Source organism: Brachypodium distachyon, chromosome 1, assembly GCF_000005505.3.
Source record: "Brachypodium distachyon strain Bd21 chromosome 1, Brachypodium_distachyon_v3.0, whole genome shotgun sequence".
NCBI classification, from domain to species: domain Eukaryota; kingdom Viridiplantae; phylum Streptophyta; class Magnoliopsida; order Poales; family Poaceae; genus Brachypodium; species Brachypodium distachyon.
The window spans coordinates 22073458-22096448 of NC_016131.3; the positions used below are offsets into that span (position 1 = coordinate 22073458).

Genomic DNA, 22991 nt, shown 5'->3' on the forward strand with positions numbered 1-22991 from the left:
AATTACATCGGTGGCATAGAGTAGGGCAGGGTATCATCTGGTCGTTGCCCTTAGACCAACTCTAGCAGTTACCAAATTTTCTGACCTGAAAAAACGCGTATTCAGTCTGACGATCTCGTGCTTTTCGGTTCAATTTGACACGCGCGGACCAGATCCCGAATTCCTAATCCATAAAAACAAATCTCTACACCTAGCCCATCTCTGGCCCATCTAGCCCAACCCAACCCAGCTCAGGTTCATCTTCCTCCCCTCGAACGACAAGAACATGCAAGAACAGTACGCATGTGCCTGGTTAAATCTCTATCCAATCTCCATATTCCAAACCGTTTTCCCTCAAATTAAAGCCTGAGATTCATTCCTCATCAATCAACGAGACGATTTAGGGAAACAATTTGCTGGATGGAGCTCTGGACGGGCGCGGTCGGGGGTGAGCAGGGGTGAAGTCGGGGGCGGTCAAGGACGAGGTCAGGGGGCGACCAGGAATGAGGGAGCCGCCAGTGGCGAGGTCCAGACTCCAGAGCGGCGGCGGCGACCTCAGCGGCGTCCACCGGAGCTCGGGAAGACGGCTCGCGGGCCCCGATTCCGGTCAGGATTGGGCCGCGGCCTTGGGCCGAGGTCGGGCGCGGGGGGCGGCAGGTGGCCTGGGGAGGTCGCGGTGGCTTGGGTCGGGTGCCGGGGTTGGGCGCGGTGGCTCGCTGGCTGGATCAGGGACACAGAGAGGGAGAAGACGGAGAAAGACGGTCAGTGGTTCGGTTGCCTGTTTCAGTTCGCTTGTGGCACTGGAGATGTAAGGATTTGGGAGGGTGTATTCGGTTGATCCGAAACTTTTTTTGTCGATTCGGTACCATATTCGGTTTCTGTTCTGATCTTTTTTGGCACTCAAAACCAAAAGGTGCGGTTATTTGTTAGTTCAGCACCATATTCGATATCTGTTAGAGTTGCTCTTATGTAGTAGCATATTTTGTTATGCCTTCTTATTTTGCAAATGGGTTCCGAGTCTTGGTACTTCTTCTCCGACCGGCAAAGTTCGGTTGGCTTCAGTTTCGTTGCGGACGTTAGGTCTCCTCAGATCTAACTCGACGGATCTAGGATGGTCATACGAACTCTTCATTGACTTCTTCTAAGATGACCTTATGTTTCTCATATCATTGTTGTTTGCTCTTGTGGCTAAGACTTGCGAGTTTCCTTTTGCTAATTTAATATCGTTTTCTTTGCTTTGATATGGTTTGGAGTTTAAGAGACACTATCGACTTTTGCTTACAATTGGCACCGGTGAATGTAGAGCAAGACGACGTTTTTTTTACTTCGTTTATACTAAATATGTCCGATTTTTAATCATACTCCCTTGGTTACTTAATAAAGCTCATATAAATGTGTGCAATTGATTTAAGACAGATTTCGTTTATAGTGTCTAGCATTCATGTTGATTGGAGAGCAAATTTGTGTGAGCAATTATTGACGGACCGCAGGAGCTAAAAGAAACGTTATTCTCCCTCCGATCCATAATAAGTGTCGCTGGTTTAATAAACTTTGTGCTAACCCATAGTAAGTATTCTTGATTTAATAAACTTTGTACTAATACACTTAGTATGGATCAAGGGAGTATATTGCAAATAGGTAAAACAAAATTATACGAACTCTTTCTACGAAACGGGGGAAGGAAAGTTCCAACCAAGGAAAGAGCGCCTGGAATTCCCGAGGAATACATTCGGAGCAGCTCAATCTACAGAATTACTCGTGTGAATGATTCTAGATAATGAAGTGTATAATCCAAATTCAGACAAGCACGGCCTACTCGATGTCTGGTATGGACCAAACGTCAACGGCTGCACGCGCTTCAAAGCTGCGCGTGTGGAACAGTGAGGAATACATGCACCGAGGGGATGGGGAGTCATCATGGCGGTCACTTGCTTTGGACACAACTAAATGTGGTGCTGTACGTTGGAGTGATAACCACACGCGATTATGCGGTCGCAGTAATAACCAGAGAGGGGGGCAGATCTTGGACTCTAGTACTACTGCATCGTTTTTATGCACCGTCGATCTTAATTCCAATTTGAGTACTTCCTCGTCGTATTAAAATGTGAATTAAATTTGCTATGTATCTGTATTCAAAAAGCGTTTAGACAATGTACTTCTTCCATTTCCATAATACAACGTGTATAGATTTTTCTCATTTTTTTTATACCGCATCCGGTCACTAACTAGTCACATCCATTTATTATTAACCCAATATGAGTGGTCAGCCACTAGAAACGAGAGCTGCCTTGGTCCAAATGCACAAATCTATATGAGGTGTAATTTGGTATGGGGGGAGTAATACTTTGTCACTTAGGGCCCACTTGGTTTGTCGTTTTTGGGTCAAATACAGGTGTAATATACGGAGCCCGAAAAATTTCCGGCGAAGGCCCAGAACAGCGATTGGTTCGTCGTTTTCCGTTTTTCTTTCCACTCGTTTGATGCCATCCACCCGTAAACTGTTACGGAGCTCAGGAGATCCGAAAAGAAAAACGAAGAAGAGCAAAGAACGGGACTACAGGAGAGAGGCGACCGCGCCCACGGAGAACCCTAGAAAGCAGCGGCTGGCCGGAGAGGGATTCGTGGCGCTTTCCGGAGTGGATCTGGCGGCGCGAGGCTTCGGTGACTAGAGCGGAGTCCGGCGAGGTGGCGGCGTGAGGCTTCAGTGAGGCGGCGGCGGCGGCGGACAATGGGAACTCAATCGACAGCAGCGGGCGACGGGAGAATTGGAACCGCGGTGCTTCTTAAAAGCGAGTCCAGATCGCCGGCGAGGAGCACGAATCCATGGGAGGGTGAGCTTCGGGAGAGGAGCCACTTGCAGCTCTTGAGTAGGTCGGCAGTGAGGCGTTAACTCTCCGCAACTTCTCTGGTTGCCTCATCTTCCTCACCGCATTGCGCAACCTCCTTGGCTCCCTCTACCTCGCCGTGAATTGATTTTCTGCGTTCAGCTAAGTATTAGGCACTTTGAGTATTTGATTACAACTGATTAAGTTTTCAGTCCTCCCAAGCGGGCCTTAGTATGGGACGAGAGAGTAGTATTTGTCATGTGTCAACAATTAGCTCCATAGATAGGGAACTTTTTATCCGTTATGGGACATGATGGATTTTGAGTTTTCCACAATTATAAGGCCATTTTGACTCATCTTTGTCAGTTAGACCGTGTCTCGCTTAATTGCAAATTTCTTAGTTTCTGAACTTACATTAAGCTTGAGCAATGCATGTCTACTACTGCAAATCTGTATTAACTGCAAGTGTTTTGGGTTCCTTTTTGTAAACACGTGTTTTTCTTCTCGGTTTTAGAGATTTATACATGTGACTTGCATATATGAAAGGCGGAATTATGGTGCAAAGTTGTCAGATTTTAAAATACGGTCAAAATTATCAACTAAATAGTTGTAAACAGGTGGTCCGAAATTGGAATCAAACCGTTTCGTTTTCTGAATTTTTCTCTTCCAGTTTACAAATGTCTCCGTCACGCGCGGGCGCACGCATAACGCACGCACAGTCCTGATCACTGCATCTGCATCGGGGAGGCACGACGTCTACACAGCACCGCATGCATTGCTCTCTGAAGTGATCAACCGTGAAGCGAATTAGTGATCACTGCTGCTTAACTGTGCAAAGACCATGCATGTGAGGTGACTGCGCTAGCTCCAGTTGATGATGCCTAGATCTCGCGGAGGGAGCAGCATCCACGTCCACACGGCGAAGAAGCACTCCCACTGCAAGCACAGGATTGCAGGATGGGTGCAACCGTGCAAGCAAGGCTGGAGCTAGTTTTAGGGTCAACGGCGGGAGTCGAGCCGGGAGGAGGCAGCGATGCCAGCTGCTCCTCGTAGTATAAACGCCAGTTCCCTAGAGATGCTCTTCTCTGGACCAGGTTTTATGCGCCTGCGGTAGCACCAAGGCTCAGAGATGGTTCCTCGCATCAACTTGCTGCGTACGTGTGGCTAGTAGTACGGAGTAGTACTTAATATTGCAGCTGCTAACTGTAATTACCTGGGCAGACTGTAAAACATGCTGCCTGCTGCTGCTGGTAAGAGCAAGATTAATAGTACAGCTTGCTGCTGGCTATAACCACATGCCATGTCATGTCATCTAAAGGCTTCACAAATAAGTATTCGTACAATAGATTGGCTGTTACACTGGCTATTAGTTAACTCTTAAGTATTTAATGCATTTATGTGGTGGAGGAAGAAGCGCTATAGGAAGAGCCGGCCTAGCGATTGGTGTGCTGCAGCCGGGCGATTGAGGACTCGCCGGCTCCATTCTCTTTCCTTCCTTTTCTCCCCTTCCGATGGTCTTTTGCTGTGAGGTGGAGTGTGTTACCCTGCTGACTAGGCTTATTGCACCTGTTCTAATGCTGACAAATACGGAGTATATGTTTACTCCTCTTTTATCGGCATAGAACGTCGTATGGTTCCCAAAGATTTCATTTTGAGGTGAGCAACCAGTTCAACAATACATGTGTATACAATCGATATTCCCATTTTCTTCTACTTATAGTTGCGATCTTTGTAGCTATGAACATCACGTAAGTGTAACGACCGGATTTAAAAACTGTCCAGTTGGCTCGGTGCATAACAGGAAGCTTAGCACCGTTCAGTTGCTTAAAGGGACCAAAACAGTATTACTCCGTACTTGCCAACAAATCTCCGGCACAGGAGCAAGCCGTCTCAAAATATAATGAAAGATCACCAAGTGTCATGCGCTAGGATCGCTCGTGAGACTGTGAGAGGATAGTTCAACAAGCTGTGTGTGAAATAGAGCAGGAGTATATATATGAGTTCTTTTACGGTATCTCAGAATTAATTTAGGCCGTTCATTTTAAGATCTAAGGGCTCATATATTTTGATACTTCCTACTGCTCCAATTGAGATGTGTGGAGTAATAGAATGGAGCAGCAGAAGCAGGGCAAAAACATAATCTCACAGCGGTAAAAATAAATAAATCCCCTTCTCTCCCCCGTTCGTCGTCCCGTCGATGTGCTCATGAGCTCCCGCCGCCGCCGAGAACAACATAGTACGGCAACGGCAGCGAGGACAGCCGTGCGTGCAGATGAGGGCAGCGGCGGCATGCTCTGAGGATGGCGCTGGCGGGCCGCGAGGAGGGCGGGGCGGCTCACGGAGAGTGTAGCGGCGGCGGACCGCAAGGGCAGCGGGGGCTCAAGGCGAGGGCAGCGGCGGCTCACGGCGGGGTCAGCGAGGAGGCAGCGGCGGCTCGCGGCGAGGGCAGCGGCCTGAATCGCAAAGGATGGCGGCACCCCACGGTTGAGAAATCTATTTATTTTTATTTTTTTTGTAATTGTGAAAAGTCTATAATGCCCTTTCCTAATACTCCCTTTAATTTAAAGGAGTATTAGGTACGGCAGAATCTGCCATATATATTTTTCTCCCTCAAAAAAGAAGAGCAGGAGTATATTCTACCACGATAACAAAAGACAACTGCCTTATTCAACAATTCTAGTATTAGGTAAACGAGCTGTGTAGCACAGCAGTACTGCGACTCCATATGTGAAACTGTAACACACATGAATCTTGTTCCATACATTGCAATTAATCTAGTACAAAAATTTACATTCATGAATGGCACACAGGGTGACATCAGGCCGAATTATTTGAGATGTCAGTGCATCTTCCCTAACATGGTTCAGATAAACCTACTGGGAGCAGCAAATACCTAAGGACAAAACAATACTCGGAACAATAAGCATGCACAGATGGGCCGTTACATGGAGGTAAAAACCAGGGGCAGCCAGGTGTTCACATATCCCTAAAACCAAATTAGATCGAATTGGTTAGAATCAGTACTTCTTACCGGTCTCCGCCAGATTTCGACTTTTTTTTTTCACCTTCGTTCAGGCGTTCACCGTCCTGATCAATCACAGCTAACTGCGCCAATCATGTGATCCTGTTAGAAAATAGGCTACTCGAATGCATGCACAACTTGTTGCCTCCTCTCACTGAAGCTGAGACCTGCTACTGCTTTCAGGCCAATGGAAGCTCGGAGCATTGTTGTATTGCGACAAATCAAATGAAATGTTTTCCACCTAGAATGCAAATGTATTTTTTAAATGAGTATTAGTATAATATCGAAATTCCGCTAAGCCCAGTAAGAACGAAGTGGGGGAAGAATTGGAAAGAGTATATTTGAGCTTACTCCAAAAGGGAAGGTTTCAGGTGCACCAGTAGATGTTAAGGACCATCCCTCATTTACTTGATTCTGCTGCACCTAATGATAAAAACTTTGATGTCAAGGACAGCTATAAGAAAAGAAAATGTCTAGTCAAACATGTGGGTCTAATAACAATACATACATTTGTGTTGTCAGTTACACTGTCAGTTGTGGTGATCGTCGTATTTAGGTTGTTCGCAGTGGCATTCCTCCTCTTGTTATAGGCCCTTTTAGTTTTCTTTTTCAAGGTATCAAGAACAGTTGGGGTCGCCAGTTTCTTCTTGCGAGAACGTTTTGACTGACCTTGCATAAGATCCCAGCTCTTTGTACTAAGAGAAATGGGCAATGCATCATCAGTAAAATCCTCATTCACTGGATTGTATGCAAAATTGGCGGTTGAAACATGACTGTCAACCCTTTGGTCTCTTAGTGACTTCTCATAAGAAATCACTTTATCCCTGACCTCCCTCATGATTGAAAAAGCATATTCTTTTGATTCCAAGTTCACAGAACCCAATTCCACAACTTCTGTGAAGTATTGGTGGCTGGATTTGTAGAGATCATCATAACTTCCCAATTCCTGAGTACTTACTGAGACAGTCTGGGACTTCAAAACACAAGTTTGTTTATAATCCTTGCACCAGCGATGAATGATGTATTTAGGTGGAATCATTAGTACAAGCTCCTGCCTCAGTACAGTGAGAGCATGTCTGCACAATATACCCTTAGACTGAAACAACCGGCAGAGGCACCATATGTCATCTTCGCCATTGTTGTAAGCAACTTTGTAGTCCACCTTTTTTGCTCGATTTACATGCTCTGATACTATGTATGTAACTCCTGAATCAGACCGGTCAAGTATATTATAGTTGCAATGAAATGAATGCCCTATTTCATTCAAGAACATCTGAAATATTTCTATTGTGTACATCTTTGCTGCTTGCTCCTCCACAGGTAATCCAGTCATCATCTGTGGCCTCAACTGAGAGGATTGTAAATCATCATGTGATTCCTTTTCTAACTTACTTCTAACAGTTGACTCATACTGCTCAACAAACATTTTGACAGACGTACCTGACATCAGCCAACCATCAAAATAGTCAGTAGCACTATCACTTCTATCTGTGACAGACAATCCTGCCCAAAAGGAATCTTTCACATAAACAGGAGCCCACTGCATCCTGACCTCATATAAATTGGATAACCATTCGTTTCCTTCCAAGTGAAACTGCTGTGTCATTTCTTGCCACCCTTTATCAAAATCAGGCATAGTAACAGAATCATAGGCCAATGCACTGAAAGTAGAAATCATTTCATCCTTCTTTCCCATTCCGTCCAACTTCTCAGGAAGCTCATTTAAGATGTGCCAAAGGCAAAAGCGGTGCCGTGCATTGCGGAAAACCTTTTTAACAGCTATTGCAACATCATGACAATGGTTGGTAATTACTGAAGACGGTGGTATTCCATTCATACATCTTAACCATGTATCAAAAAGCCACACATAAGCTCCAAGCGATCTACCAGCAAGCAAAGCACACCCTAGTAACACTGGGTTAGCATGATGGTTAGTGCCCACAAATGATACAAACTGTATATCATACTGATCACTGAAGTTTGTGGCATTGATAGCAACCACATCACCAAAGTAATTGTAAGAACTACGTGATTTTGCATCGGCCCAAAACACATTCCTTAGCTGTCCTTGATCATTCATATCTAAACAGTAAAAGAAACATGGGTTCCGGTCTTGCATACCATTGAAAAAACTCAACAAGGCCTCTAAATCTCCTTCAGCAAGCTTTAGTTTCCTATTTCTGTCAACCTTGCTCTTGAATTCAATCTGGGCACATGAAGGTATGCCACCATCTCCATCTCTACTAGAATGCGCGGCACCTGAACTGCTCTGTGGTGTCTCAGACATATGAGGTGGATTTAGAGAGAAAGGAGAGTCCTTCAAATGCTTCTTATACTTAAGCAAGCTAGGATCGAGTGGATGATTATGCTCCAACTCGAGAACAATAACTTCCCAGCGATTCTGAAAATGAGCATCCTTGACAATCATCTTAGCCTTGCAGCCAGTCTTTGTGCCTCGCTTCCTTGCAGGCCTTGTCACGCCAGATCTCAGCCTAGACTGCCCACCTTTAGAGCATATGAATGTAGAGCGATAGCGGAAACCATCAAAGGTGTTATTAGATCTTCTTGTGATACCAAAACCAGAGTGGCAGCCATATGCCACATAGAACTGAAAGGCATCTTCCTCCGAGTCAAATACCATCCCTACTTTGGGCACCAATTCTTGTTCTATATCTACCGGCTTGAACACATCACCCTCGGTAATGCTTATGTCCTTTTCGCCATCTTCTTGCACATCTTCTTCATTAGATGATTCAGTGATATAGTCTTCCTCTTCCATTAGTCCCAAATATTCCACTCAGCCTGAAAAAAGAGCAACACTATCATAAACCTTATATTTTTTATGTGTTTTATATTTTATTATTTTTCAGCTGTTTGTGTGGTGTTAGATATATTTCAAATTGTAGGAAACCTTTGTAGCCAGATTACATTAAATGAACACTTATTTATCATTGTTTTCTTTGTCAGTTAATTTCCTTCATGTGGGGTTTAATTCGGCCGTACATGATTTCACTTTGGTTAAAAATGCATTAAGTGTATTAAGTGTTGGTAAGGACTTCAGTGTGTGACAACGGAAGATCGAAGAAGTTATAGACTTTTGTACTAATCTTCTTTCTTTTACTCTTCTTTGTTTGCGTCAATAAATTTTTGAGAAATTTTCCACCAAGAATTAAATAAGAATATTCATGGCTTGTAATTACCGTTGGTGACTTCCTCAATCACGCTCATCATTGGTGTTGATGTTTTTCTGTGTGCAATGTAATGCATATATTCCTCCGTCCAACAAAGGATGTCTCAACTTTGACTAAATTTGAATGCATCTATATACTAAGTCATGTCTAGATATACCCAAATTTTGACAAATTTGAGACATCTTTTGTTGGACGGAGGGAGTAGATGATTTCATGTATGATTATTTTACTTTAATTTCCTATATAATTTGTTCATCTAAGGCAATGCAACTGTCATGTATATATTTATTCATCAAACATTGCTAAAACATTCTTGCAACACATATCACACTGGATTTGGTTCGCTTACTCATTTTACTTGATGTCATGCATGCCTTGCACCAGGTTCTACTACATGCATATCCTTTGATTCCTCCAGTGGCCATCAGCTTTGTTGGCACCACCAATTCAAACATATATATATATATATATATATATATATGTTTTGTCTTTGTTCTACTCATGTTAACATCTTTTCCAATGCTGGCCGACAAACCCATCTAAGTATTCCTTGCATGTTGATATCTGAGCCATGCTACGTTAACATTGGTGAACTCTCACTATATACTGCATGATATGGAAAGTAAATCAGAGTATCATTACATTTAAATTTTGATTTCAAAGTTTGGCTTTAGTTTAAGTTCTGTATATAAATCAAACTGGTAATTTTTTATTTAAAGAAAGGGTTAAGTATGTGGACTTAATAGAAAACATATGAAAAGTAAGTCCTATTTTTCTATTTCAAAATTTATATTTTAAATAAAGTTGAACTTTACAATCACTCAAAAAAATTGATTGTCTCTAGTCGTGTAGATTCTTTACAATAGGATCCATCAAGTGTTGACCTAATTTGCAATCTAGGCAAAGCAACAAACAAGCGAACTCCAGCCGTAATCAATTTTGGTTATTGACATCAACAATGATCTCATGGCTTGCAAACATGTGAACATAACTCTGTCTCCATGCAAACCGTATTGGATTGCACATGCCTAGATAGTCGGAGTGCGAACTCTGGATTGACAATTACCCTGATTTTCAATCTGAGCGTTCAAATTAGAATTCCTTTTACAATCAATGGGCCAAATTATTAGCCTATGTGGAGACTTTTATCCTCTTGTTTTAATTCTTGCCTAATTATAAAGTTTGGAGTTGGTGGATTTTCCAAAAAAAAGTTTGGAGTTTGTGGTCGTCCGTTCACTCTTTCTCAGTCATTCTCTTCTTACCCTAACAAGGCGGACCTAACAAGTCAGACCGTCCATTCCCACGAATTGGAGCAGCAAGAGATAACCCTCCCTTCTGCCAATCTTTCCTGTTGCCCCTGCTCCAAAATCTCCATGAGCTTGGTTCATAGTTCAAAATTCAAAATGACGTTGGCCCATAATCTAGCTACGGAGTACGGAGTAATACATTGTTGTTATATGTAATTTTTCTTTTCCTTCTCTTTGTGATTTCATAGCCAGGCACGGGCACTATGCTAGTTATATATAATAGATTTGCAGGTGGAAAGGAAAACATATTTTATCTCCTCTCTTGAACATCTGCGCTGCCTAATGTATTTGGAAGTATATTTCGTTGTCACAGGCTCACAGCTATCTAGAGCCAGAGCTGCTATTTAGCACACAGTTGAATCAAAATCCACAACTAACTGGATCACTGAAGTGATCATAAAGAAAGATATATATAGATTTCATTGCTCGCATCGAAGGAGAAACCACAACCTTAGAGAAATCCAAGCAGAACAAGTTAGGGCTTCCATACCGAGAAAAGGGAAATCAGCCTGGAAGGATCTCCTGCCTTCCACACTACTCCACGCTATCCCAGAGGAGGCCACTTAGGAAGGGAGGACCGGGCGCTTCTTCTACAACGCCAGCGAACGGAAGGGTCGGCAGTCGCCGGAGCTGGGAGTCGGAACTGAGGGGATTCTCTGCATTGTCATCTGTGTGGAAGACGAGTACACGACGAGTGACTCACTCGGAGTGAGGCATCAGCTGTGGGCCTGCGGCCTTTGAGTAGTGGGCCGTCGTCTTAGCTAGTAGTACAGTATTCCATGGCCCGTAATAATGGCCCAACTTGTTTCCTGAACCCACCACAACTGCGTCCGTTCCCAGCCCCAAGGCGGCGCCGCGGCGGCCACGCACCCACGACGAGCCGGCGGCCACGCAGGAGCGAGCCGGGCGAGCAGCTAAGCTCTGAGGTCACCTCCTGCTGCGGCTGCGCAGCGCGTCGCATCGAGAGAGAACGGAGAGCGCGCAGACGGCGCTGTCGTGCGGCCTCGGGGCGGCGGATTGTGCTGCCGGCCAGGTTTGCTTGCCCCTCAATCTCATCTCTGAGGGCTGAGGCTTCCAGTGACGTATACTGTTTAATCTTAATTTCGATGTTTTACTCCTACTAGTTAATCTTATTGTATTCCATGTTTTGTGTAGTTGCATCATTTAGAATTGGAAGTTTAAGCATATTTTAGGCCGGGTCTGCACTGCAGTGTCATGATTCTCTCTTGGATTCACCCTTGAAGCGTGATTAGTATGCCGGGTTGATACAATGAGGAGCTTGCGTGGACTCCTGTTGGTTTCTTCTGCTGCCGAAGCTGCCTTGAGTGTAAGAGCCACTACCTGGATAAGCAATTTACGTTATTCATTTAAGTGTCCTTGTGTGGCATGGTTTGTCTTGCTTTAAACTAGGTAGAATTTAAAGCTACGCACTTGTGTACTCGTTTTAGGCCAATTGCTACGGGTCATGGAGGAGGCATTGCATTCTAGCTGCACATTATCTTTCCACGAGCACAAGTACTGGTACTATTCTGCCATGGGAGTCACCCTCTCGTGAAACTCTGTTGAGGACGATAGATGTTGCTCTCAAGGATGGCAATGTCGACCAGGCGCTGCAAGCATTTGGCAATTACAAAAGCCTGCACGGTCTTCCCGAGCCGCGGATATTGAATAGCGTGATTGTGTCACTGTCCTACACATCTAGTCGGAGGTGGCTTCAGAGAGCGTATGACATGGTTCTGTCAGTCTATCAGAGTAATGGCAATCTTCTCAACTGTAGCTCACTGATGAGGCTAGCGTTGGCACTTGCAAGAGATCAGACGCCTGTCCCTGCCTCCGCAGTCCTGAGGATAATGTTGGAGAGTGGCAAGCTTCCTGATGCTGATATGCTGAGTATGGTGTTTTTGCATATGTTGAAGTCACAAGTAGGATCCTATCTTGCTGTTGATGTTCTGGCTGAGACCTGCGAGTGTTTCTTGCATCAAATTTCAGATAGGCGGCAGCTGAAAAAGTTGGACCCAATAAAGAACAATGTCGCCTTGTTCAATATGGTCTTGGAGTCATGTGTGAACTTCAAATGCATGATCAAGGCCCAGAAAATAATGGAGCTGATGTCATTGGTTGGAGTTGTGGCCGATGTGAATACAATGGTGATCGCTAGCCGTGTCTGTGAAATGGTTGGGCAGCGAGATGAGTTGATGAGCATGAAAAGAAGCATTGAGTCGTTCTCCTCTTCGCCTTTCTTTCAGCATTATCTGCAACTGTATGATAGTCTATTGAACCTGCATTTCAAATGCAATGACATGGAAGCTGCTGCAAATTTTGTAACTGCTCTGCATCGAATACAAAAGTCATGTGTTTCCTTCTGTGATGGTTTGCAGAAACAAGGTATGATACAAATTGGCTCCGCTAACCTAAAAACCGGATATAGAATCATGTTTGACCCCACAAAATTGGATAAAGGTTTTAGTTTGGATTCAAAAATCCAATTTGGCCTTCTTGTTTCTATCGATGGGAAGTTTCTTCCTAGTGAAAAGGCTCTTGCTAAACTTATTATAGGCTGTGTGAAAGCGGCGAAACTGAATACATTGTCTATGTTCTGTATTACATTACACAAGGAAGATATAAAGGGAATTTCTGCTTCAGATGTGATTAATGCATGCATTCAGATGGGATGGTTGCAAGCAGCTCATGATATCCTGGATGCTTTAGAGTCAGCTGAGATTCCTGTCGGGATTGGCACTTACATGTCTCTTCTGAGAGCATATGAGAAAGAGCAGAAACCCAATGAATTTGATGGGCTTCTCCAACAGATACAGAAAATGGCATCTTCCATGCCTGAGTTTCATACTAGTCCCTCATTTACTATAAAGGACATTGCCAAAATAGCTAAGGATGAGATGCCCCAAACTAAATCATCTTTGCTTTCCAGTTTGGTTGAAGAAACTGAACACTATAACCCTGGAGACCACTTAACCTTTGAGTTCAATAATTCAGTTCGTTTCTTCTGCATGGCAAAAATGATGGAAGATGCACTGAGCACATATAAGCGCATGAGGGAGCAGAATATTAGACCCAATCTGCATACTTTTTGCCACATACTGTGTGGATATTCGTCCCTAGGCATGCATAGGGAAATTACCATACTGTGGGGAGAAATAAAACGCAGACTTGAACACGGAGAACTATGTGTAGATAGGGACTTGCTTGACTGCTTGGTTTTGGATTTCCTCAAAGGTGGCTATTTTTCAAGAGTGATGGAGGTTATAAATTACATGTCAACCCATAACGTTTACTGTGACAAGTGGAAATACAGGCAAGTTTTTCTGAAGCTACACAAGAATCTCTACAGGAACTTGAATTCGTTGCATGACAAAACAGAAGCTCAGAGCAAAAGGATAGAAGATGTCCAAGCTTTCAGGTCATGGGCAGGCATCAAATAGATAAAACTGGTCACAGCATTGTAATTCTTTTGCTTTTTCAGTAACGATAGTTCTGTTGCATTGCCCAACAATGCAGCGTTTTCTTCTTCTCCTATGTAACATATCACCAAAATATTTGGTATAATGTTGTACTATTCGTCTCTTGCTATATTATTTCCAATTTTGTTGAAGCTGATGTTGTAAATTTGCAGCTCTGGTGTTAATTGTACTCTTGTATCGTTCTGTTCTTCCTAACCATAATATTTCATTTCTTCAACAATTTTGATAATTTTAGGATCAACATAAAACTCATTAGCTTAATCTTTCACATAAACAGGAGGAGCAAAAAAGCTATCATTAGGAGAAAACATCTCCCCAAGAGACTTTTTCTTGAGCGTTACAAAGAAACCTTTGGCATCTTTATCAGTATCAAAGTTCATAAAAGCCCTGCTAACATCATGATCAACATTTGAGGAAGAAGATGCAATTTCCTCGGGGTACCTATCTCCAAGTCTGCAACTTTATCAACCAAAAAATTGATAACGGAGGCATATCATCCGTTAAGGCATGTTCATCAGTTAAAGCATCATCCAAGTAAGCATTAGAAGTACCTTGTGGAAAAGTTTATCTAGAAAGTAGTTCCTACCAGCTCTGGTAGAAGATGGAACCAAAGTAATTTTGTCTTCCTTGCTTTCCCTCATATTGAGTAATAAAATTTAAAAAACATGTGTGGTTTTACCATAAAGCTATGTTCCGCATCAACGGCGCAAGGAAATCGTTTTGATACCCACCCAGGTGTAGGGGATCATGGCAGTCTTCGTCAGAAAGTATTTTAGCTAAATTTCTATTAGACATGATGAGAGACAAAGAATACTAATAATACTTTAGTAGTTGAGGTGTCACTTTGAATCACACATGATGGCTCTAAAGGGTTTGGTGACTTATGCAGTTCAAATAAGGGAAGCAGTTCAACTCAACAAGTAATGTAGCAATTTCCAATCTTGACCGATAAATAACAAGTGGATTGAGTTGGCAGGATTAAAAGTGTAGGCACCAGGCCAAATAATGAGATATTGCATGGATAAAATCTTTCATATAGTGATGATGAAATAAGCACACAGTCTAATAGTCTAGCTCTATTTCCAAAGGTAATGTAGGCATGTGTTTCATAAAATTATCGAGTCATCAAAAGAGAACCCCATAATTGTATTATCCTTTTCAAGACAACGACAACAACACATTACGAACAATGGACACAAAGAGATCCTCAAATCACAACCGTCAACATTGATATCCTGGTCTGTCGCACTATAGTCTTCGGATCAATGCTATGACTAGTAGTACAACAAGCAGGTACAATCCAAACACAAATATAACCAAAATAATAATCACATAAGGTTCAGACATAAAATCATATTACTCGGACTCTAGCAACAAGCATTAACCACATCAAAACTATTTCAACAATGTAATAAGAATTGATTGCGAACTAGAGATCACAAACACAAAACATGATTCATCATAACATGATTGATCCCATCCAATTCAGACCCACTCCGTGTGTCCACAGCAGACAACTCACACATGGAGGAAGGAGATGATGGCATGGTGATGGAGCAAGGCATGTGTCGAAGGGGTGAAAAAATTCCCCACTTTTCGACAAAGAGAAGATCGAACTGCAACCTTGGATAGCGTGGTTGCGGCGGTGTGTACTGAAAAAAATTCCCCTGATATCCCCTAGAGTTTTTCGGGGAGAGGATTATTGGGCCTGAAGGGGCAGAGGCAACGGTGTATGGGTATCACCCTCCCACTTGGGGCATCCTCACTGCTGGCCACATGGGCCCCCTTTTGGGGCCAGGTAGCCCATCTTCTAGTAGTCGATGACATTTTCTGCAAGAAAAATCCCACTTTTATTTTATTCACTTTGCTAAAAAAAACGTTGGTGGCGATAGTTTTATTCAATTTTGCATGATTTCGAAATCAGACTCTAAACAAAGTGATCAGAAAAATAGATAAATTTCGAATGCATCATTTCTTTGTTTGTATGCAGCAAAACAAATATGAGTTTGTAGTGTATCGGAACAACTCTCGTAGCAACGAAGAAAAAAAAAACCCGAATCGGCTAACATTTCACAATCAACATTGGAAGCACACAGACTTCGCCAGTTCGAGCTCACTAGCCACGGTTGGAGTCAAATCAGGCAACCCATACCCATTTCTTTCAACCCACCGTCTGCCCCAAGTTCAGTGGAGAACCTTTTATTGGACCATCCATGGCACAATGTCGAACTTTTGCAGCACGAGAGGCTTGGGGAAGAGATGCGTACATGACTTGTTGCAAACACTGGCGCATGCGAAACAGAAAATCGATATTCATCCATCTCTATCTGAAAGCAGCAACTAGCATAGGGAGAAAAACAACCATAACTTGATGGACGGGCAAATGAACCATGGGAAAATGAGGATGAGGAAACATACGTCACCATTTGCGTGAGGTGAATTTGGTGGGACGCATCATACGCTGCTTGCGGTATGATCCGACACACGATAATGAGAGTCAGATCGAACGGTTCTGCGTGTGCCCGACGTTCCTTTGAATCATTTACTTCTTATTCTGCCATTGCTCCTTTGATATATATGCTTGATCAGCACAATCGACTCCATTTTCTCATTCAGGAATCAGGATTCAGGATGGAGGACATAGTGGACATGCCCCTGATCTGCTCGCCGTACGGTGATCCCTCCACCACACACATCGACCCACACCCGCCGCCTCCACAGCCGATCCCTTCAACCCCTTCTTCCTCCTCCTGCGTCTCTCCTCCTTCATTCCTCCAAACCCTAGCGCAAGCCCTAATGTCCACAGCCGCCCAGCCCCCGATCTCCGTCTCCGGAGACTCCTCGCCGTCCTCACCTACCACCTCCGGCTCATCCTCCCGCTCCTCCTCCGCCGCCGCCGCAGGCTCCGAGGACCCTGCTCTCCTCGGCCAAGCCACCTCGACTTCCGCCGGTGATGACGCCGCCGTCCCCACCTCGCCGCGAATGGGCATGTACTTCGAGACGGAGGAGGACGCGTACGAGTTCTACAAGGCCTACGCCGCCCGCCTTGGCTTCGTCGTCCGCAAGTCCAACAAGTCCAAGAACTCCCGGCACACAGTCACCCGCCGTCTCTTCGTTTGCTCCAAGCAGGGCTTCCGTCAAGAACCCAAGAAGCCCCAAGACGAGACAAACTCCGCCCTCGTCGCTGCGGCTGCCTCGCCACCGCCTCCTAGGTGCCCGGACTCACGCACCGGCTGCATGGCATCCCTCACCATCAAACTCATCCCTTCCGCCAATGCCTTCCGTGTCACCGACTTTGTCATCGAGCACAACCACCCGCTTGCCTCCGCAGCGCCGGCGCTTTCGCTGGCCATGATTCCATCGAGCTCGTCCCACCACACCATAGCTGCCGCCGCAAGCTTGCCGGACCCAAGGGATGGGCCACGAACGGACATGCACTTTGAGACGGAAGACGATGCCTATGTCTTCTACAACCGCTATGCTGAGCACGTTGGCTTCAGCGTCCGCCGCTCATACAAGAAGCGCAAGCGTGGGGTAATCGTGTCTCGGATCTTTGTTTGTTCCCGTGAGGGCGTGAGTGACCGTGCCAAGCACGAGGGTCTAGCCATTGCCAGCACCAATACTGGCACAGGGGCAGCAGGCACACCTAGGCCAGGCCCACCACCAACGCGGACAGGTTGCCAAGCAAGAATGGTGATCAAGATTACCCCATGCCGGACATACCGTGTTGCAAAGTTCTTTGCAGACCATAACCACCCACTCGCTAACTCAGAGACCGTGCACAAGCTGCGGTCACATAAGATGAAGGCTCGAGCGCACGAACTTGGAACAGGGGAACATCACCGAAAGAAGCAGGGGAAGGGTGTGCAGCTTGGGGATGCTGGTGCTGCATTGGAATACTTGGAGAGGTTGCAGGTGGGGAACCCTTCAGTGTATTATGCAGTAGGAATGGGGCCTGATGGGCATTCAGCTACAAATTTCTTCTGGGCTGATGCAAAGTCCATCATCGACTTCAGAAGCTTTGGTGACGTTGTTTGCTTTGATACAACATATGAGCTGAATGTGTATGGGCGTCCATTTGCATTGTTTGTCGGTGTGGACAACCACAAGCAGTTGCTTGTGTTTGGTGCAGCTTTGCTCTATGATGATAGCATTCAGTCACTGAAATGGGTATTTCAGGCATTTGCTGATGCCATGCGTGCTAGACAGCCAAAGACTATTTTGATTGATGAGCGGTCTGCATGTGCCATTGCAGCAGCAGAGGTTTGGCCTGGGAGTAACTATTGCACAAGTGTGTGGCATATTTACCATAATTCAAAGAGGCACCTGAAGCAGGTGTTTGAAAACTCGAAGAGTTTTGGCAATGCTTTGAGCCAGTGTCTCTTTGACTGTGAGGATGAGATGGAGTTCTTGTCAGCATGGGAAAAGCTGGTCGAGAAACATGAAATCAGCGAGGGTGAGTGGCTCAGTAGACTTTTCCTAGAGAAAGAAAAGTGGGCTTTGCCTTATAGGAGAACTATGTTCTCTGCTGATATTATCACTACTCTTAGGAAGGATAATATGATTAATGAGCTGAAACGGGAACTCAGTGAGCAAGAGGATATTCTGCAGTTCTTCAAGCGTTATGAGACCATGCTGGAAGAGCATCGATCAAAGAAATTGCAGGCTGATGTTGATGGAAACCAGGTGACTTTGCCGATCCCATCCTTACGAATGTTAAAACAAGCCTCAAATGCATATACACCTGAAGCTTTCAAGATGTTCCAGGGTGAGTTTGAGGCTTACATGAATTGCATGTCCTTCCCCTGCAGTGGAATTGGTACAATCTCAGAGCACAAAGTAACACTTGATGAGAAGCCATCAGAGGGCATCGTGAAATTTGATGCACTAGATGGCTCGGCCACTTGCAGCTGCAGGAAGTTTGAATCTGTTGGAATCCAGTGTTGTCATGTACTAAAGGTACTTGATCTCAAGAATATCAAGGAGCTCCCAGAACAATACATTTTGAAGAGATGGAGGAAAGATGCGCGTTCTGTTAGAATGGGGGAAGAACCTAACTATGGATCTGTCAGTAGCATGCGTTCATCCTCAGAAGTTCGCTTCGGTAACATGTGCCGGTTCGTTAGCCTAATAGCTTCAAGGGCTGCCAAATCTGAGGAGGCAGTGGCATACATTGGAAGTCAATCTAGTGTTCTTCTGAAGCAGCTAGATGATATTCTTCAAACAGGCTATCCTGAGATTGGAAATCGTGATGTTGCTTCAAGTAGTCAAGCAATTTCTTTTGTAGGAAACCAACATCCTGACCACACAACACAAGCAAGAGCAGTTGCACAAGCAAATGGTATAATGTTTTAACATTCCAAATATCATTGTTTAGCGTTATTTTTAAATGGAATGGGTCAGATTGCAAGTTGTGAAACCCCAACTCCCCAAGTTGGGTGCATGCATCAAAACTATATAGATTTTTCATCTAGTCTCGAGGTTTTGAAATTACCTTACCCTTACTCCTATAAAGATTTCATTTGGTGGTGGCGGTCTGTCTACCTTGTTTTTCCTTTCTTTACATGCAGGTCTTTCTAATTCTTTTTGTGCAAAACATATGTGCTTGTGTGGAGATTCTAATTGATGTTCTCCTCGTCCCGACTCCAATTCAAAATAAAATCTACCCAAATTGTTGCTCTTCACAAACAACTCTTAATTTTGCATGAGATGAAGATCAGCTGGGAGTTGAGATAAGACCAATGGCATGGTATGGAACTCACAGCAGTAGTTTGGCGTGTTAGGGTAATATAATTTTTTTTATTTGAAGCATCGTGCTGGTATTTAGCTAGTTTTCTAAAGAAATGTGTCAGCTGAGGACTTCCCTGCCAGTACGGCAGCACCAACATGTGACCAAGGTCACCACAGCCGGTGCACAGGCCAGGGCCAGTGCAGGCTACATGCAAGTGTCTTGGCTATGCCTCGAAGTTAAGAGATTGTGTTAGTTTCAAGAAGTTTGGATTTTTGTGTCTAGATTAATCTGTTAAAAACCCTTCTGAATCAGGGGATGCTTTTATCAATGAAGGATGGGCGATGGATATTTCCAACCTCATCTCTTAGTCACTTGCCCCTTTACTTTCAATTATAACTGTTTTGAACTTAATTTAATTTTTTCTTTTTTGTGAACTTTTAACTTGATATTGTTCCTTCTAAGTAATTGTGTTTAATTTGTACCTTCATGTTGAGTTCATTATTATGATTAGCAATTCTTTTAGTGGTTGTTGATAATTGGTTTGTTTCTTTGATGAAACATCAGGACTGACATCCTTGTTGGGAATTTCTGCTTGTCCTGAACCCAATGGTCAATTGAATGGATCAGTCGGTTCTTTGTAAATTATATTCAAATATAGGTTGACGTATGATTATGTACAGCACTTATACCAGTTGAATAGTTGATGCAAGTGGACCTTGAAGGCCTTGCCGTTTCCAACTTTCGCAAGAGTGGTGCTAAATATAATCAATTATCACGAGCCTTGTCTGAATTGATTGCATTATTCCATTTGTTGTGGTGATTGCTCAATTACTCAATAGTCTGTTTCGAGCAAATAAGCAGTTGAGCACCGGTGTCAGGCAGTGGGAGAAGAGCTATTAAATTGCTCATGCAAACTTATTTATTATTCCATGCAAAGAGTTTATTGATAGATAGATATCCTATGCAGGCAGGCACAACCATGACAAATTACAAAAACTACTTTGAAGAACTGCAGGAGTATATACATAAACAGAGAACATGGGAAAATTAAATATGACCTCTATATTTCTGGTGTATCTATGTTCTTTATAGCTAGTGCAGCTGCATTTGGACCCCAGAATCATATATGGCCCCTGCCGTCCAGTTCTGTGGTATTGTGTTTGTCGGAGCTAGCCATTTCTGGTCACCAACACGGGGAGCTCCACTGCTAAACAGCATCCGTATGTACAGAGGGCCAGTTGGTGGGGAGACCGTAGCCCATACTGCACCATGAGTTCGGCTCAGAAGCTGGCATTTCAGGGTCACAGTCTGCATCCAGCCATTAACAGGTATTTAGTTCTATAAGTACATGCACAGAAAGCTTTCTTTATAATTGAGTAACTCCTTCCATACATAATTTACACCGTGTAGTTAGTGTTTACCTCACAAAGCTGGACTGCGATGATGTCCTGGCTACCTTGCTGGTACCAGATCTCAAATTCTATGTAGTAGGGAAAATGGCTGCTCTCAGTAATCTTGAAGACAATGTTCTTATTTGGATAGCTACAAGAAACCCTGTAGCAGAGATGTCAAGTAAATTGCAACATGTCAATTTAGTCGTTAACTCATTATGCAAGATCATTTCTACTGTAGTAGGGACTAGGGAAAGCCACTGAAAGTTTTTCATCTTTTTATGCCATCTGACAAAAACAACTAGGTGCGTGATCCAAACTGTAGTTTTAGATAGGTCTATTGTATTCACACACCTCCTGTACTCAATTCCAACATAGCCAAGGGTGAGCAGCGCTGCACCAGCATCTGCACTCTGTCCCATGCCTGTGAAGGCGTGCTGGCTGAGGATGAAATCAGTGCCGTCGCTCGATCCCGAGTCAGTGATCACGATTGTCACACCCTCTGGAGAGCAGTAGTAAGGATCTGTGCACCTCACCTATTGGCAACTGGCATTCTTACTGGGAACAAAAATGAATCGATGTTTCTTGATTTACAAGATGTTCGTACTGGGCACTGGCACAGTCGCGGATGAATTTTACCTGATAACATGCACCACAGCCAACCCCGTTCCTGTAGAGGCTTGCCGATGCAGAAACATCACCATTGTTGAGTGTTGCTCCAAATGTGCCATACTCACATGCTCCATCTGAAAGTCTTCGTCAGAAACAATAAATTCTCTTTCACAGTATCTAGTTTACTTGGAGATCTACATTTTATACAGTAGCCTAATAACTCAATGACCTTCAGTAGCTAGCACATTTTTTTATGTGTTGACCTCCACAACTTGAGTAATGTATCTAATATAAAGTACTCCCTCGGATCCTTTTTAAGAATAGATACATTCATATTTGGGCAAATTTGAGACAAGAATTTAGGATCGGAGGGAGTACTTACTTTCAGTCCCTTTTGTATCAGAATTGGGGTAATATGATGCTTTGGACAAGGTGAACTCTGCATCTGCCATAACCCCAGAGACAAAAACTAAGAGAGAAAACAAGGCCGGGAGATGATAATGAAGCGGAAAAGCCATTTGTGGTAGTGGTATGAAGATGTAGCAAGAAGCTTTAGGAATGCTCCATGTAACAGGAGAAGATGGGATCGTGTATTTATAGTGTTGAGAAGGTTGGTGATGAGTTAAGAGCTGGAAACCTTTGGTTTTGGATGGATATGGCAATCGCAATGCCGTAGTTGACATTTCCTCTCTGGTGTATGTGTACCTACAAGTTACTGTTCGTTCAATAGTATTTTGACCTTTCGTCTCTCTTTTCTGCAACTCATTATGTCGTCTAGGCATACACTTGCCCCTATCTGTTTGATAAAGACATTGTTTTTGGAATTGGCATCTTGCTGCTACCAAAAGTTTTGACCACTTTGTGTCCCATTTTCCAATTTACACCTCCAAGTTGTAGATTTTTTGCCGAAACTAACAGATGGGCCCTGCTCATTAGGATAAGCTAGCCATTATAGCAATGCCACGTCGGTTATGTACCAAGCACGAGGCATTATCAATGTTGGAGTAGTAAGTTTTTGCGGTTTGAATAGGCCCAGACAGTGGCGACCGAACCATCATGTTACCATGTTCACTGTCTAGAGGGCAACCTAGATTGGGTGGATGGTGGTAACCACCTAACATAGATTGGAATGGGTGTTGGTAACCTAGGTGACACTAGCGAAGAAAGCATGAAGCATAGGCGAGAAGGCGGATATCCTTGAGGAATGGAGCGTACCGCTTACGCGACTGGATATGTGCAACTATTCTGCCATGGTTAGAGCATGTACGTTTTCCATTGGGAGTCTGATAACCGGCCAGCTCAGCCACGAGTGAGCCTCATCTATTAGATTTAGCATATCTTGACAAAATGGGTACAAAGTGAGAAAATGCACTAAATGGGGTACAAAGTGGGGGAAGGGGGTACAAAGTGCACAAAAATAATAATTAAATTGGGTACTTTGCGTCCATTTTGAA

At 43.9% G+C, this 22991-nt stretch overlaps 4 protein-coding genes across 7 annotated transcripts; 2 read left to right on the plus strand and 2 right to left on the minus strand.

The window, feature by feature from the left end:
• Window positions 1-5470: 5470 nt before the first annotated feature.
• On the minus strand, window positions 5471-11000 carry LOC100837658 (protein FAR1-RELATED SEQUENCE 6). Its single transcript, XM_003563024.2, has 4 exons — window positions 10815-11000; window positions 6335-8628; window positions 6178-6249; window positions 5471-6067 (listed from the first exon to the last, which is right to left on the minus strand). The coding sequence occupies exons 2-4, from the start codon at window positions 8603-8605 to the stop codon at window positions 5978-5980; spliced, it is 2433 nt and encodes an 810-aa protein (XP_003563072.1). The 5' UTR covers window positions 8606-8628; window positions 10815-11000; the 3' UTR covers window positions 5471-5977.
• Window positions 11001-11131: 131 nt separating this feature from the next.
• On the plus strand, window positions 11132-13934 carry LOC100822802 (pentatricopeptide repeat-containing protein At4g17616). 2 transcript variants are annotated; one of them, XM_010239782.2, is made up of 3 exons: window positions 11132-11357; window positions 11480-11651; window positions 11773-13934. In XM_010239782.2, exons 2-3 carry the CDS (start codon window positions 11595-11597, stop codon window positions 13762-13764), a joined length of 2049 nt encoding a protein of 682 aa, XP_010238084.1. In that variant the 5' UTR covers window positions 11132-11357; window positions 11480-11594; the 3' UTR covers window positions 13765-13934. The 2 variants fall into 2 exon arrangements, with proteins under 2 accessions (XP_010238084.1, XP_003560184.1); XM_003560136.4 differs by having other exon boundaries at window positions 11132-11651.
• A 2485-nt stretch (window positions 13935-16419) lies between these two features.
• Window positions 16420-22286, plus strand: LOC100837966 (protein FAR1-RELATED SEQUENCE 5). Of its 3 annotated transcripts, none has more exons than XM_024461285.1 (3): window positions 16420-19144; window positions 20502-20862; window positions 21941-22286. In XM_024461285.1, the coding sequence occupies exons 1-2, from the start codon at window positions 16435-16437 to the stop codon at window positions 20537-20539; spliced, it is 2748 nt and encodes a 915-aa protein (XP_024317053.1). In that variant the 5' UTR covers window positions 16420-16434; the 3' UTR covers window positions 20540-20862; window positions 21941-22286. The 3 variants fall into 3 exon arrangements, with proteins under 3 accessions (XP_024317053.1, XP_003563073.3, XP_014752362.2); XM_003563025.4 differs by having other exon boundaries at window positions 20099-20862; window positions 21941-22280; XM_014896876.2 differs by lacking the exons at window positions 20502-20862; window positions 21941-22286 and having other exon boundaries at window positions 16420-18489; window positions 18615-18775.
• Window positions 20431-22671, minus strand: LOC100838269 (expansin-like B1). The gene is made up of 5 exons (XM_003563026.4): window positions 21920-22671; window positions 21565-21671; window positions 21280-21461; window positions 20956-21088; window positions 20431-20842 (listed from the first exon to the last, which is right to left on the minus strand). The coding sequence occupies exons 1-5, from the start codon at window positions 22317-22319 to the stop codon at window positions 20627-20629; spliced, it is 1038 nt and encodes a 345-aa protein (XP_003563074.2). The 5' UTR covers window positions 22320-22671; the 3' UTR covers window positions 20431-20626.
• Between the last annotated feature and the right edge of the window lie 320 nt (window positions 22672-22991).